Source organism: Dipodomys merriami, unplaced genomic scaffold, assembly GCF_024711535.1.
Source record: "Dipodomys merriami isolate MVZ:Mamm:240054 unplaced genomic scaffold, mDipMer1.0.p SCAF_12, whole genome shotgun sequence".
NCBI classification, from domain to species: Eukaryota; Metazoa; Chordata; class Mammalia; order Rodentia; family Heteromyidae; genus Dipodomys; species Dipodomys merriami.
Genome location: NW_027202493.1, coordinates 39,489,869 through 39,504,801, shown reverse-complemented (window position 1 = coordinate 39,504,801; position 14,933 = coordinate 39,489,869). Strand labels below are relative to the sequence as shown.

The window sequence follows — 14,933 nt, the reverse complement described above, 5'->3', positions numbered from 1 at the left end:
GCATTGGTGCTGCTGCCCGGAGGAGAGAGAAGTGGGCAACTCTCAAGGCAGACGCTCTGCAGGGACCCCCGGGAGGCAGGATCCCACTCAGACTGAGATGGGCAGTGCCACCAAGGAGGCTGCATATCTCCCTTCAGGCCCACCATCCTCCAGCCGGGCTTCTGAGTGGAGGAGACCCATGAGAGATCCCACGGCGGAGCCTGCACAGGGCCTGTCCCATCCCCACACGCTCAGAGAGGGCAGCCTCTGCCTAGAGCTCACTCCTGCTCTGCCCACCCCCGCCCCCCTTCCTGGGGCTGTGGCAGCAGCAGAACAAACAGCTGACAGAAGCAGAGTTAGGGCCAGGTCCCCACCCCTTCCCAGCATGCCCCAGGGCAGGGCCACTTTAAAATTTAATGGACTTGTCAGGGCTGGGTGGCAGCTCTCCCAGACTCCCTTCTTTCCCCCCTAGTCCTCGCTAGTAGTGAATTTCCAAGCCCCAGGCTGCTCATGCCCATCCTCTAAGCTCAGCCCCCTCTATGGGACGGAAGAGGGAGGCTTCTAGGTGCCCATGCCCAGCCCTTGGGCCTCTCCTCCTCTCCTCTCATTCTAGCACGTTGTCCACGTGCCTTGCTCAGCTGAAAGCCCACTTTGAGATGTGGGTGGAGAGAACCACAGGCTGTGGCCATGCACTCCATGGGCCTTCCCATTGGTGCAGAGAGAAAGAGAGAGAAAGAGAGGGGGAGGAGGGAACTGCCTCCTTTGAACCTCCCACTCCTAATGAAGGAGGATGCTCATTCAGGCTGGAAGACTCTAGACCACTGGTGCTCCTGGGAGAAGCTGGCTCTAATATGTATGTGAGGAACTAGTTGTTGGAGGAAGCAGAAGGTAAAAGCTTCTGCCTGAATTTCTGCCTCAGTTTCCTTCAATGCTGACCAGAGAGGAAACAGCTTGTCCACCTCCAGAGAAAGATGGCTCAAATGAATACACAGAAGGGTGTTCTGCAGTCAAAATGTCATGGCAGTGTTTAAGAAGCTGTTACCAGAAGGCCCTGGGCTTGATTGGGGCTTTGGCTGGCAACCTCCCTGTTGGCCTCCACTCTTCTAGAAGGGTTAAGAAAGAAGGTAGTAGGGGCGGAGCAGGTCATCAGCCTGGGGGTAAGACCACAGGAAGTAAACCATCCCAGACTGACAGGCCAGTGCAGAGCTGCCCAGTCACCCCGCTGCTGAGCCAGGCCACCACCAGCAGCAGAGCAGCTCCATTCCTGCTGGGCTGTAACTGGATGCCAGCATGCAGGAATGCAGAACTGAAATATCCAAGTAATGGTGGCAACTGGGATTTGCTCAAGTGGATGCAACACTGGCAACCTAAGCAAAAAAGTGCAGCAAGGGCTTTTCAATGAGAGAGCTTCCTTCTCCTCCTTGGGATCTTACGGGATCTGAACCCTTCAACTCCAAGGGCTCTCTTGCCCCAATTCGCAGGACAATGAACATATAATTCACCCCCTGCTCCTTCTGGCTCTTTCTACCAGGCAACCATTCTAACCACCAACTTCTGATTCCCTCTTCTCTCTTCTGATCTGAGAACTAGGAACCCCATTTCTATGGTGGTCTCAACTCAAGTTGTAGGATATGTGGGTACCAGAGGAGTTATCTGAGTGTGGTTTATCAAATAAATAACAAATTCCAAAGAAAAAATATAGATTCCCCACCAATATTGTATGTGCACCTGTAAAATAAAGACAGAAACTCTTCTTTCTTAAGTTTGGATTCTGGTGGCAGTCACGTGGATCTGCGGGGCAGCGAGGAGAGGAGGCACAGAGGAGGGGCCTCAGTTGTTAAATCCAGGAGCATCTTATCTTGATAGTGGAGATGACACCAGGATACCAGCAGAACAACCAAGCTCAGCCTTTAGTATGAGTACACCCCTGAGCACCCTGTTATGCCACCTCCAGCCAACCGACAAGTCAGAAAGTAACAAAGAGAGGACCATGAGATTAGGACGCCAGACTGGCTGGAATGGTACTCACAATGAACTGTCCCTCACCACCCATACCCAGGCTGCCCTTCTCCTGTCCTCTGTGTCCAGAGTTAAAAAAAATTATCCTTGCCCATTCCACCCAACGGAGTGGTAAATTTCATTTCCTGACCAGGAAAGGGCAATCACTCCACTTTTGTGGGCATCAGTCTTCCCTTCTGGAAAATGGGTATAAAGGCGTTGGGGGGAAAATTTTTGCTTGAATTTTCGTTAATTCATGCCAAGTGAGCCTGGGTGGAAGGAGGTATTTGTCTTCTTATGTAATGTAGTATTATATAATGCTAGATTGCATATCTATATGTGTAATTATCTCTCTCTTTAAGATACAGACTGGCCCAATTAAGCCAACAGAACTCTTTGTCTAATCAGGCTTGTTTTAAATGAGAATACTGTCCTGGAGACAGCCTGCCAGCAGTAATATAATTTCTGCTCTAGAATATGGTCACTTTTCTCTATCAGTGCTGATGCAAGATAACACAATTCATGAAGCTCCCCAACTTCCCCTTTCTGACACACCCTTCTTCAATCTCTCCAGACTTTTCTGCACAATTGCCTCATCCCTATTCCTTCAGATCCTCCCAACCACCATCTATCAACTATGATTTCCTTGCCACTCTGCCCTGGGTATAACAATTCACTGCTCTCCCGTGGCAATCCCAAAGTTGCGGATGTATCTTCCCCCAACTCGTGTCCCAAGATCACCTTCCCCCTCTTCAAAACCAGTCTGCTGCCCAACTGCTATGTAAGTCCAGGCAGGATCCAAAGGTGTGCTCAGACTAGCTACAAACCTCAAGGGCTCCCATTGCCACCCCCATATCTCTACACACACTCTCTGCAGAGCTCAAAAAGGCCCCCTTTCCCTCCCACAACTGATAGGAGGCTTGTTCATCTGTGGCTGCACTAGTCTGGTTGTCAAGGAAACGACAGAATCTCTCTGGGAGCCTGGCTTGTCTCCTAGCAACCGATATCCCACATCCTGCATCTTCCGAAAAAACGTGAAAGGGAGGAAAACCCAGAAAATGAAGGTAAAAATCAGGGAGGATGAATAGGAAGGGAGATTCAGGGGAAGGGGGAGAGAGAGGACTCTGAACTAAAGGCGCTCGCACTGGCATTGTCAAAGCAGAGAAGGTGGAAGGCTGGATTGCCCACCGCGCAGACCCAGCGGAAAGCTAGGCCCAAAGGGATCGTGAATGGTCATATCCACAGCAACCACAGCAACCAAAAGCTCAAGGCTAAACACCACGTAAAGCCTCGGAGGTGGAAACATTAGCAAAGCTTCAGATTTCCACCAGTACTCAGTTGGCCTGACTGCAATGGAGTTGACTTCAAAGGAACATCTCTGCCGCAAGCAAAACGCCCAAATCCCACTGGTTTAAACAACCAGATCAATCACCACCACCACCACCACAAAAAAGCCCCGCAGAAACAGATGCGCTGCCATCACTCCGGAATTCTCCCCCCCCCCCGACCCCCCCCCCGGCCCCCTAACACCCCGCTCCGCACAAGCGATATAAAACAAAAAATAAAACGGGGAAGGGGGAGGGGCACGGCTCGCCGTAGCAAGTCATCTTCCCTGCCTGGGAGACCCCGGCAGGGGTGAGTCCCTCGCCCCTCCAAACCCAGCAACCGCAGCAGGAGCGCAAGAACCGAGTGGGACCCGGAGACAGGCCCGGGAGGGGCGCGCGCAGGGCCGGGCGGGGTGCGGGAGGAGGGCGAGGCGGCACGCCGCCCCGGCCATGATAGAAATTAAAATCATTTACTTACACCACTACATGTGACGGGGTAATTTCTAGCGTAAGGAACACATCTCTTCCTGCCAGGCACGCTCATTTTAGTAGGATGTCTGGGGGTCACTCCGCGCGTGCGAGTGGGCCCGACGCCGGGGTGCCGTCGCGCAGGGCTGGGGCTCCAGCCGCCGGGCCGGGTCCCCCGTTGGATTAGAAACTCTGACCGCTCCGCCCGGGCCGGCCGGCCGGCCCCGAGCAGCCTCGCCAGCCGCACCGCCGCCGCGGCCTCTTCCGGATCAGCATCGCCCCGCGCCCCGGGCGCCCAATGTCATGGAGGCGCTGGGCCGCGCCGGGCTCCGCGGCGGACGCTGCGGGGCGGCGCGCGCGAGTGGAAGGCGCGGGGCGAGGCCGCCGCCTCTACGCGGGCCCGCGGCTCCGGCGCTGCCAAGGAGACGCCTGGCGCTGCAGTCCCGGGGACCGCCGGCGACCTCCTTTTTTCATTCACAAAAAGAGAAAAAAAAGAAAAACGGGGAGGAAAAAAAAGGGAGGAGGAAACAGACATTCGCACCCGAGAGCAGCCGCCGTAGCGGGGACCGCCCACCGCGGCGCGCCGTTGGTGGAAAGAGGGCAGGGGCGGGGAAGAGGCGGGGAAAGACGGGGATTGGGCGCGCCGAGGTCCCGCCCCCGCCACGCCCCCTCCGGGCCCCGCCCCGCCGCTCCTGCCTGCTCCACTTCGCTTCCCCACCCCTCCGCGAGCCCTGGGAGGGTCTAGGCTGGTCCTACCTGACCAGGCCTCTGATGCCTCAGATGCAGTTTTCTCTTTTGAGAAGGATCTCAACAGCATGCTAAGTGCGTCCTGGAAGGGATGCAAGTGGAGGACATCCTGTCTTTCCCCTTAGACCCTGGCCTCCACCCCTTGCACCATCCTCTGCTGTCTACGGGGGGTGTTCTTGGTCCTTAAAAGCTTTGACGTCTCCATCAGCCTTGAAGACCTTGATCTCTGGCTGCTGCGATCCTTGTAAGCTTCAGGTTACTTCCTTACCCGTGCCCCACCTGGACCTTCTTCACCTGTCCACCTCCCCATCTGGTGGCCATCAGGGCTTCACTAGTATCTCTGACCTCTGAAAGGAATGCTACGAAAATACCAGCCACAGAAACAGTGTCTCTGTCCCTTTGGTCTCTCTGTCTCAATCTACCCCTTTGGAAAAAGCATGATTTTAACACCTGTCATAGGAGTGACCCTCAGAAGGAAGCATCCATCTGCAAGGTTGGTTTATTTACACTGAGCTGGACAGTTGGAACTATAACATTCAGCTCCTTCTGGTTTTATCGATTCTGTTAATTACCTCTGGACGTGTGTGCACACTTGTACAAGGGTGCTTGAACTCATGTCTTTGTTGTACTTGCTTGAGTGTTTTGCCCAAGGATGGTACTCTTTCACTTGAGCCACACCCCCACTTTATGGTGGTTTTGTTTGTTTGTTTGTTTTTTTCCTACTTGTTAATTGGAGAATTAAGAATCTCTTAGAGGGGCTGGGAAGGTGGCTCAGTGGTAGAGCGCTTGCCTTGCATGCATGAAGCCCTGGGTTCAATTCCTCAGCACCACATAAGCAAAAGGAAAAAAGCCGAAAGTGGCGCTATGACTCAAATGGTAGAGCGTTAGCCTTGAGCTGAAGAGCTGAGGGATAGCGCCCAGGCCCAGAGTTCAGGCCCCATGACTGGACCCCCCCCTCCCAAAAAAAAAATCAAGAATCTCTTAGAGTTGTCTGTCTGGGCTGGCTGCAAATCTTGATTCTCAGATCTCAACCTCCAGAGTTGATAGGATTACAGGTGTGAGCCACCAGCACCTGACTAGACATTTTTTAAAGGCCAGTCTACCACAGCTACTATCTCAACCCACTCTGTCACATCTCTGGCTTATGCTCTGAGGATGCAAATTCACTGTCGTTTCCTATTTTTGGAAGTCTGCTTCTCACCTGTTAATGCAGGTAGCTGGAACGTAGGTATTCATGATACATGCATTTCTGCTTGTTCAATCCATCCAGAGCTGGAGAGGAAGTTGCCAACGACTAAGGGTGCCCACTTCACACTTCTGGCTAGTGCTAGTTCAAATGCATATTTAGCAAAGAAATTAGACCATGCTCAGGTGTTTTCTTCCCCTGAAGGTATGGTACCCTTTTGTGTGCCAAAGAATGACCCATACCAAAGTCTAGTACCATATGAGCTCTCTCAATGTTCTCATGACCAGGCCTTTCCTGGCCATATCCTCTTCTCTTTCACCCAGATCCAGACAGCCACCTGAGCACTGGATGCCTACTGGGTTCCTAATGGTATAATCTATCATGTCTCCTGACAGTAGTACAGACCCAGTGCCTTGCAGAATAAAAAATAAGTAAGGCTCCCACAGGCACCGGGAGGGTGGGGTAAGGGGAGGGCATTATTCAGCCTTTATCTATTGCCCTTTCCTTTCTGTGAAGACAGTTCAGCCTAAGAATATCAACTAGCCTGAACTGTGGGATGCCAAGGTACAGCTTTGAGGGTGGGGGGGGGGTGGAGAATCTTGGACCAGTACAGGTGTCAATGAAGTTGCATACTCATACTACATGAAGTGGCTCATGCAGGCCCTTGGTGCAAGAGTTGGTCTCCATTCTCAGCTCTGCTTCTGTACCAGTCCCTTCTTTCAGCTTTCCTTCAAACCAAAGTCTATCCACGATTTCAGCTCTCAGGCCCTTCACTCCTTACCAATTGTGGCAATTTCCCCCCCAGTCCCAGCTTCCTCCAAAGCCAAGGCTCCTTTCTTCTCAGGCTCCAGGCCCCTGTCAGGTTGCCCTACCTGCATTTCATTCCGCGATGTCAAGGAATTGCTGTGGCCCTTTCTATCAGAGCGGCTTGTATGGGCCTCCAAGACCCCTCACTCCCCTCAGTATCTGGGCCTCCACACACAAGCTCCTAGCTTTTACTGGATACCAGGGCAATGGAAGAGTCACAACCCAAGGGGCGGACTGTCCTCAAGCCCTGACCCTCCCTGAGCCCCCACTGTGGCTGATTTTAGGCCCCTCTCCAGCCAGCCCTCGCCGGGACTACCTCCAGACCCTACCTCCGTTCTCCCTGCTGCTCAGGACAGTGTCCCACCCACTCTGCACCTGAGATCTTCTACCACTCTTCCTCCACTTTTGCCCAGCCCTCCATGACCAGATCCTGGAAATGGCCGTTCCAGAGGCGGCTGCAAGCAAGGGGCTGCCCTGGCCCATTCATGCGCCTCCCTGTCCCTCTCAGCGCTCTCAGCCTCCCACCCTGCTCACATGGGGCTGCCCAGCCCCAGGTTGCTTCATTTCTTTGCTTCTGGATGGGAAATGGAAAGGCTCCTGGAGCCAGTCAGTCTGTCTCTTTCCCCCACTGCCCCTGTGTAGTTGAGGAAGCCTTCAGAATTACTTGTCATTCTACCACCTGGCTGCCTATCTGGGTTTCTATGCCACCCTGCCAAGTAGCCTGGGCACTGCCCTGGCCTGGCCTGGCTTACTCGCTGGGGGATCGGCAGTGTGTGGCTAAGGTGCTCCTGCTGGCCTGCAGGTAGGTTTGATCCTACAGTATCGAGCTCCAGCATCTCTCCCACACCAGCAACTGTCTGTGACATAAGCCTCTTGAGCCAGGCCCCCAAAAACAGCTCCTCCAGGCCTTCCTGTCCTCCAGGCTGTCATGTAGCTGCTGTCTTCCTGACACCAGACAGACACCTGCCGTGAGCAGGAAGCTTAGTCTGGGAAGAGAAGTATCCACTAGCACCGCGGTTCACTTCCTGCGGCTCTGCTGGCCCCACCCAGGGCAGTCCAGCTTGTGCAGACTTCTCTGTCCACTGCCTCCGTCCCCACCCCCACATTTCAGGTGCTTCACTGAGTGGCTTAGCTCCTGCAGCTCTGCAGGTTGCACACACACACACACACACACACACACACACACACACACACACACACACACACACACACACACACACACACACACACACACACCTTCCCTAGCAGTATGCAGTCATCTGGGGCAGTCAGCATCCTTGTCCACCTTGCACTGGGGTGAAGTTCAGACCCAATCCTGAGCAAAATCAGAGACATTTCAAGATACAGAATGTGGGCAAGGTTTGCAAGTTGAGTCAGGAAAGACCTAGCAGCTGTCAGTCCCCTGCCAGAGCCTGTGTGGTGCCACCACATCCCCACAAGGAGAAAGGACACCTGTAGGCCTTTACTCACGGTCCTCTCAGTATGAACATGCTTGCGACTCCCTTCTCCAAAATGATTAGCCATCTGTCAGTCAGTCCATACTTCATTTCCTCCAGGAAACCTTCCATGAGTACCCTCTGTCAAATCTGATAGCAGCCGCACCGAGTCTCTGGATGGGACTCTCACTTTCCCTTGTGGTAGGAGAACTCATTTAGGGGAGTGGTGGTGCCCATTCCCAGGAATATTTGCCATGCGAGTCTGGTGCCTGTGTCTTACACTCCAACGAGCACAAAACAGATTCTCAACAAGCACTTGATGGATGCATGAGTGAGGGTCTGGAGAGAAGATGTGTGTGGGGGAGGGGGTATAGTACCACAGAGTGTCTACTCACATGCTGTTCTGAGAGGTCTTCCATGGGCTGTACCAGCCTTTTCTTCGACCTTCCATGGCCCTGTGTCTCCTACAGCCTCCTGGTTGGGGTGGACAGAGGGAAGGAGGTAAGATGAGAAGGGGGATGAAAACACCCTGAGATACTCAGAGGTCCATCAACCTGAATGGAGGGCAAGAAGATGACTTCTGCTATCCAAGCACAGAGGGCTGAGGTTGCAGCCTAGGAGCAGACGAGGCCGCTCTGGGGAGTCGTGGGATCAAGCTACGAGGCTGGCACCTAGGTCGAGGCCCAGCTCAGGATGGAGGCATTGCACACTCGGTGGCTGGGTAGCTTGGGAAAGAACAGGGGCTTGGATTCTTGTCCTCACATCCCTGTCCTCTTTGGGCTCACTCTCTCCTGGGCAAGGGATCCATTCAGATGACCTTCAAGGTTCATTCCACCACTGACATATGACACAGAAGGGCTTGATTTGATTGGTCATCTTCTCATCAGAGCAATTCTTGATCCAAATACGGCCCCAGCAAGTATCCGCTGACCTTGAGAATCTCCACAAGCATTCTCCCATGTGTGTTCTTTGGCCCGTCCTCCCCAGTGTCAACTTTGTTTTCTCAAGTAAGCCCCAGGGCATCGAGGTTGCAGACCTGTGATTCTTCCACCCAGGTGGATTAGCCTGTCAGAATTCTATCTTCCTAGACTGGCTATGCTGGAAGAGGAAAAGTAGAGTCTTCACCCCCCACCCCAACCCCATGGTCTTCTCTACCCCAGCCTCGCCCCAGGAAGCTAGGAAGCCAGCCCAAGCCCCCTTGAAACATTCTGTGTATGTGTGTGAAGCGGCTCTTCATTCAGCAAAGGAACTTGAGTTCTTGATGACTTATGTCTTTAAGGAGCTACAAGTACCACCACCAATGCCAGGGAGTAAGACACACAAGGCAATGCCCAAGTCCTAGCAATGGAATAAATCCAGCCCAAGCCTCCTGGGAGGTAGATTTCCCAGGACAGAGCCCCCACAGAGGTCCACGGCAACCAGAGAGAAGTGGATGGTGTTGCTTCTGTCCTGTTACATAGACTGAGAAGGTAGCAGAGGGGCATAAACATACCAGACAGTACATTGAGGCCCAAGAATACTTAGCTTCCAGCAAGCCGCAGACCTCAGGAGCAAGGGCAGGCCTCCTCCCCTGAGCTTGGCAAAGGTGGGGGAATGAGGCTTTGAGGAGGCTGATCGTCCCAAAATAGACTTGTGTTTTTCACAAGTTTTCATGAGATATCGACATCTTTTGCAGCATGGGGGGAAAAATAGCCTGAACTGTTAACAAATAAAGATTATAAAAAGCCCCAAATGTTCTCTCATGGTGCCCATGTGGTTGCAGTGTTTGTGGGGAGCCGAGGCAGTGTGAATCAGGGAGCCCCAGGCTCCCTTTGTGAGTGTGTGTGTGTGTGTGTGTGTGTGTGTGTGTGTGTGTATGCATGTGTGAACCAGAGCTTTAGGTGCTGTCCCTTCACTTTCCCGCTCAAGGCTTAAGTAACAGGATTGTCAAGGGCTCCCCAGGAAGGGTCTAGTCATCTTTTCCTGGGCTCTGAGTTTCTCCTACAGTGCTCTGAGTGAACCCCCCTTCCAACCCCCTGTATAGCCATTCAAATAGCTTTGCCCCAGTCCTGAGAGCCTTCTTTGTGTTGGAACTTTGAAAGCCAGGATGGTTCGGCATAAATGGCCCTCATGCCATCAGGAACGGAGTTTCTATGGGCAAATGGGGTCCTTGGAAAAGGAAAGTGGTTGGCCTTTTCTGAAGGGTCCCTGGCTCTTTCTCCTAGCTAGGAGAAGAACATTCCCCCAGGTCTTCCCAGTACCATCCTGGAACCATCAAAGACTTGCTTCATCCACTTTTATAGACACTTTCCCCTTCCTCCGTCCCTCTCCTCCCTTTTTCTCCCCTATTCTTTTCGGTCTCTTTCCCTCATTAACACACATGGCTACAGTTTCGTCGACTTAAAAAAAAAAAAGCCATCCTAGTGGTGACCCATGAGGACCCCAGGGAATTCAAAAGGCATTATTCAACCCAGAGAGTCCTCAAGTGAGGGGCAGGGGATGTGGACCAGAAGTTTCTTGAGGTGGTGATGGGGGCCCATGGGGGTGCCTGTGCCATCTTGGATTCCTTGGGGCCACAGAGCCCTCTCCCAGCCTCCAGCCAGGTAGCAGCCATTTCTCTGGCCACTCAGCTAGCCAGGTGAATCCTAACCTTTCCCTAGAGTATGGTTTGCAAATGGCTTAAAAAATAAGAGGAAGGAAGGCTGCGCAGAGAATGCTGAGCCCACTTTGATATCACAGCCAAAGCTTCGCAGTGTGGTCATGTCTAACTTACTGTCCCCATCCACCCAGCCACAGCTATGAGATGAAGACAGAGCCCCAAGCCCAGGTGGGGGGCAAAACAAGGGCCCAGGAACCTGGGAGCTTTCCATGGGACAGGCAGGAAGATATGGGGCTGGACCATCCATTGGAAACACTGTTTGGAGGACCTCAAAGTCCACTTCGGTTGTTGCAAAATTTGCTATCAGTTGCATGACTTCTCAACCTCTCTTCTTCCTCCTGGGGGAGTCTGTGCTGTGGGTGGAAGGCTTAGGGCTAAAGGCAGCTCCAGAAGAGGCCAGAGTGGAGACTGTACTGCCAGTCTCACCCCCCACAGGGAGTCTCAGACATTTGTGCTTGGATTGCACCATTTTACAGACCCAGAATCAAGAGATACGGAGCTGGAGGCAGAACCCAGAACCCAGAACCCAGGTTGATGGCTGCCTCAGGACCTCCAGAGCTGGACAGGCCTCCTTGAAAGCCTGAGGTCAGTGGTATTATAGGCAGATGTGGTGTAGGGCACCAACAGCCCTACACATCCAAAGACACCTGATCCAGCCATACAACTCGATTCATATTGTCTGCTTTCCTGAAAATAATGAGTTATTGATCATTCATTGATTTCTGCATTTGTCCTCCCATTTTAAGATAGGCTCTTTCACGTAGATCAGGCTGGCCTCAAACTCATGATCCTTCTGCCTCAGCCTCTCCTTTCATTCATCAAATGCATGTTAATCTCTGACTAGTGACAGACAGTGTTGAAGACTAATGACAGTGTCATCCATGTCATCAAGAAGGAAGTTGAGCCAGACGACAATGGCTCATACCTATAATTGTAGCTACTCAGGAGGCTTAGATCTGAAGATCAAGGTTCAAAGCCAATCCCAGGTAGAAAAGTCATGAGATTCTTATGTTCAGTTAATCACCAAAAAAAAGGGGGGGCTGGGAAGGTGGCTCAGTGGTAGAGCACTTGCCTTGCATGCTTGAGGCCCTGGGTTCGATTCCTCAGCACCACATAAGAAAAAAGCCGGAAGCTCAAGTGGTAGAGCGCTAGCCTTGAGCTGAAGAGCTGAGGGACAGCGCCCAGGCCCAGAGTTCAGGCCCCACTACCGGACCCTCCCCCCCCCCCAAAAAAAAAAGAAAGAAAAGAAAAGAAAAGCCAGAAGTGGAGCTGTGGCTCAAGTGGTAGAGTGCTAGCCTTGACCAAGAAAGCTCAGGGTCAGCACCCAGATGCTGAGTTCAAGCCCCAGGACTGGCACTGAAGAAAAAGAAGAGGAGGAGGAGGAGGAGGAGGAGGAGGAGGAGGAGGAGGAGGAGGAGGAGGAGGAGGAGGAGGAGGAGGAAGAGAAAGAGAGAGAAGGAGAAAGGGGAGGAGGAGGGGGAAGGGGAAGAGGGGGACTGTGACTTGATGGGGTTTCAAAGTGAGCAGTCAGCAGGAGGATTTTCAGCAGGCACTGGGCTCCAAGCCTCCCAGAGGAAACTGCCTAGCCCTAAGCCTCTCTCAGCATTGTACCTAATGTGTTTTTCTTAACAGATGCCAAAACCAAGGCCCAGAGTGGACTGTGAGAAACTAGATAGTTAGTTTGCAGTTGTGGGTGACTCAGATTGTATTTCCAGCTTTCAGTTTCCTGCAGGAAAGTAGGCGCTTTTGTTACCACCCCCCATTTCGGGAACTCTTGAAGTGTGGTGCAGTCTCACAGGGAGTCAATGGTGTGGCAAGGGTTTCCTACATCCAGGGGAGAGGTTTGAACTCAGTGTCCGCAAGGCCACAAGGACTTGACTGGCCTGAACATTACCCATGAGGTGCTGTGCCTGCAAGGTGGGGCAGAGGACTGGCACAGAAAATTCTTAGACTTGAATCAAGCATGGTGGTCTAAGCCTGCATTCCCAGCTATCGAAGAGGCAGAGGTAGGAGGGTCTGGGTGAGTGTTAGTGAGAAATAGCTGAAATTACCTGAAAAGTAAAAACAAAAATAAAAGAGGATGGGCAGGATCAGGGAAGAGGAGAGAAAGAGGTGACATTGATCAAGATGTACATGTAAATTGACACATTGAACTAAAACCCTTTGTAAACTACTTAAAGATAATTATATATATAAACATATATATATATATAATATAAAATAAAACTAAAACTAAAGAGCTGGGAACATGGCTCAAGTAGAAGCCTTGGGTTTTGAGTAAAAGGGGGAAAAAAAAAAAGAAACTTCCTGAACTTAGAGCTTGGATTCAAGATAAGTGAACACAGTAAGATCTTTAAATGTCACTTCAGAGAGCTCATCTCAGCCAGCCTGAAGCCAGAGCGAGGCCTGGCCCTTCTCCCCTTTGCCCACCCTCAGGGCTGCCTGGCTGGCAGCTGAATCCCCTCATCGGCCTTGTTCTACTTTGCCGGGAAACCCAGAGGCTCCAGACGCAGCCCTGCCCTTTCTAAAAGCCAAAGGTGCCTCTCACTGAGCTACTGCGTGGTGACATTAGCTTTGGGAGAGGGGGCGGACCTGCTTCCCCCCCTCCCGAAGATATTTCTAGAGCTAGAACAAACCCGAAAGGCTCCTGAGCAGGTGACACTGAAAAGAGGAACCAAATTTAGGGGCTGGTGAGAGACAGGGAGAGAATTAAGAACAGGACTGCCCGCTTCGATTCTTTTGGCTCAGCAGTCAGGGTCCGGGGCATGGTGGACTAAGCTCAGAGACCACCCAGCACCTAGGGGGTCAGGAGGTGCAGGATATCAAGCAATCTGAGGCTACAGGCAGGGCCAAGTGACAGTGCAGTGAACATGAGGGCACAGGTGGCCCCAGGTCACAAACTGTCACTATCCTAGTCAATGGCCCCTGTGACAGATAAGAAGTCAGTAGGAGACAGATGCCTGTGGCTCACGCCTGTAATCCTCACTACTCAAGAGGCTGAGATCGGAGGATCACCATTTGAAGCCAGCCTGGGCAAGGAAAGTCCACGAGACTCTCATCTCCAATGACCCACCAGAAAAGGGAATGGAGCTGTGGTTCGAGTGGTACGAGTGCCAGACTTGAGTGAAGAAGCTAAGAACAGTACCAGTACCAAAAGGAAAAAAAAATCCAGTGGGCAGGGGTGGGGGGATGTGGCATTTTCTTCCCCACCACCAGGCCTCTTTTTCCAGGTACCCAAGGGAGAAGAGGGCTGAGATGGCAGGAGTCTCCCTCTTGGTGGAGGCAAGCCTCTGCCTCCTTCCCCTGGCTGGCCTGGCCACAGCCAGGGGTGTGCTTCCCCTTGCTGGGCGAGACGCCTGGCTCCTCAGCCCCTCGGCTCCCTGTCCTGCCTTGCACTCTTCAGAAGAGCGTGACCCCTGCCAGCCGCAATCGTATGGAGGGCGGTAAGTGCAGGGGCAGCCAGGGCAAGGAGAGCAGAGCAAAAGCCTGGAGGGAGGGGGGTGCAGAGGGGGGGCCTCACACTTACTTGTGTCTCTTCTTTGGGGTCCAGGGGCCTGTTACACAATTCCCTGCTCCGAGTCAGCGCCAGAGCCAGGTTGGTGGGAAGGACGGTGTGGGAGGGGAGGTGTGAGGAAGTAACAGGCAGATTTTAAGGCTGGAATCCAAAGCCCAGCCTATAGAGAACCAGGTGAGTGCCTTGGATACTGTATCCAGGGGTGTGACCAGGAGGCTGGCCCCTCCCTGTCTCCAGGACCGCGCAGAACCCATAGGTCAGCAACCTGTCCTCACGTTTGAACAGGTAAACCTTCTGCACGCTTGACCCAGCCCTGCTCTCTGGAGCGAGCAGGCAGTTTTGCTGCCTTCGGGTTCCTATTCCTACTTGGGCCCCAGCCTGTCCTTCTCTGGTCTCTGGTGACTCACACTGCTTTGGAATTTCACTCACTGGTGTTTTCTGACGCACATCCTGAGAGCTTGGCCGAGAGCCAGCGAGCTGAGCTGTTGTGCCCCGTGATCCATTTGGGCTACCTGAGCTCCAAGCCATTGAGAACAGACTGGGGAGAGGGAAGGAAGCCAGGCCCTAGAAGAGAGGTGGGGACCACAGAGGCTTTGTGCGTGCTTGGGCTCAACTGCACCCAGGAAGAAAACAGCCACCAGGAAACATAAGAACATAGAGTGTCCAGACTGGAAACCTAGACAGGCCACTGAGCTTCTAGTGAGGTGTTTGCAGCGAAGAAAATTCTAGATCTTGATCATCACCATCACCAATTCATAGGCCTTCTAGCCACATCCCTGGTCAGGAAGAGACTGTACTTTAGCATTTCATGAGGGGGACCTATACATCCCAATGC

General features: G+C 52.8%; 1 protein-coding gene across 1 annotated transcript in view; it reads right to left on the bottom strand.

Annotated features, from left to right (window-relative positions):
- LOC138823358 (rho-related BTB domain-containing protein 2) overlaps positions 1-14,194 on the bottom strand; it is a 28,532-nt gene extending 14,338 nt beyond the window's left edge. The window contains exons 1-2 of the mRNA XM_070016637.1: positions 14,111-14,194; positions 8,342-8,420 (exon numbers count right to left, since the gene is read on the bottom strand). Coding sequence (XP_069872738.1) covers positions 8,342-8,397 — 56 coding nt within the window. The 5' untranslated portion in view covers positions 8,398-8,420; positions 14,111-14,194. The remainder of the gene's footprint in view (positions 1-8,341; positions 8,421-14,110) is intronic.
- Between the last annotated feature and the right edge of the window lie 739 nt (positions 14,195-14,933).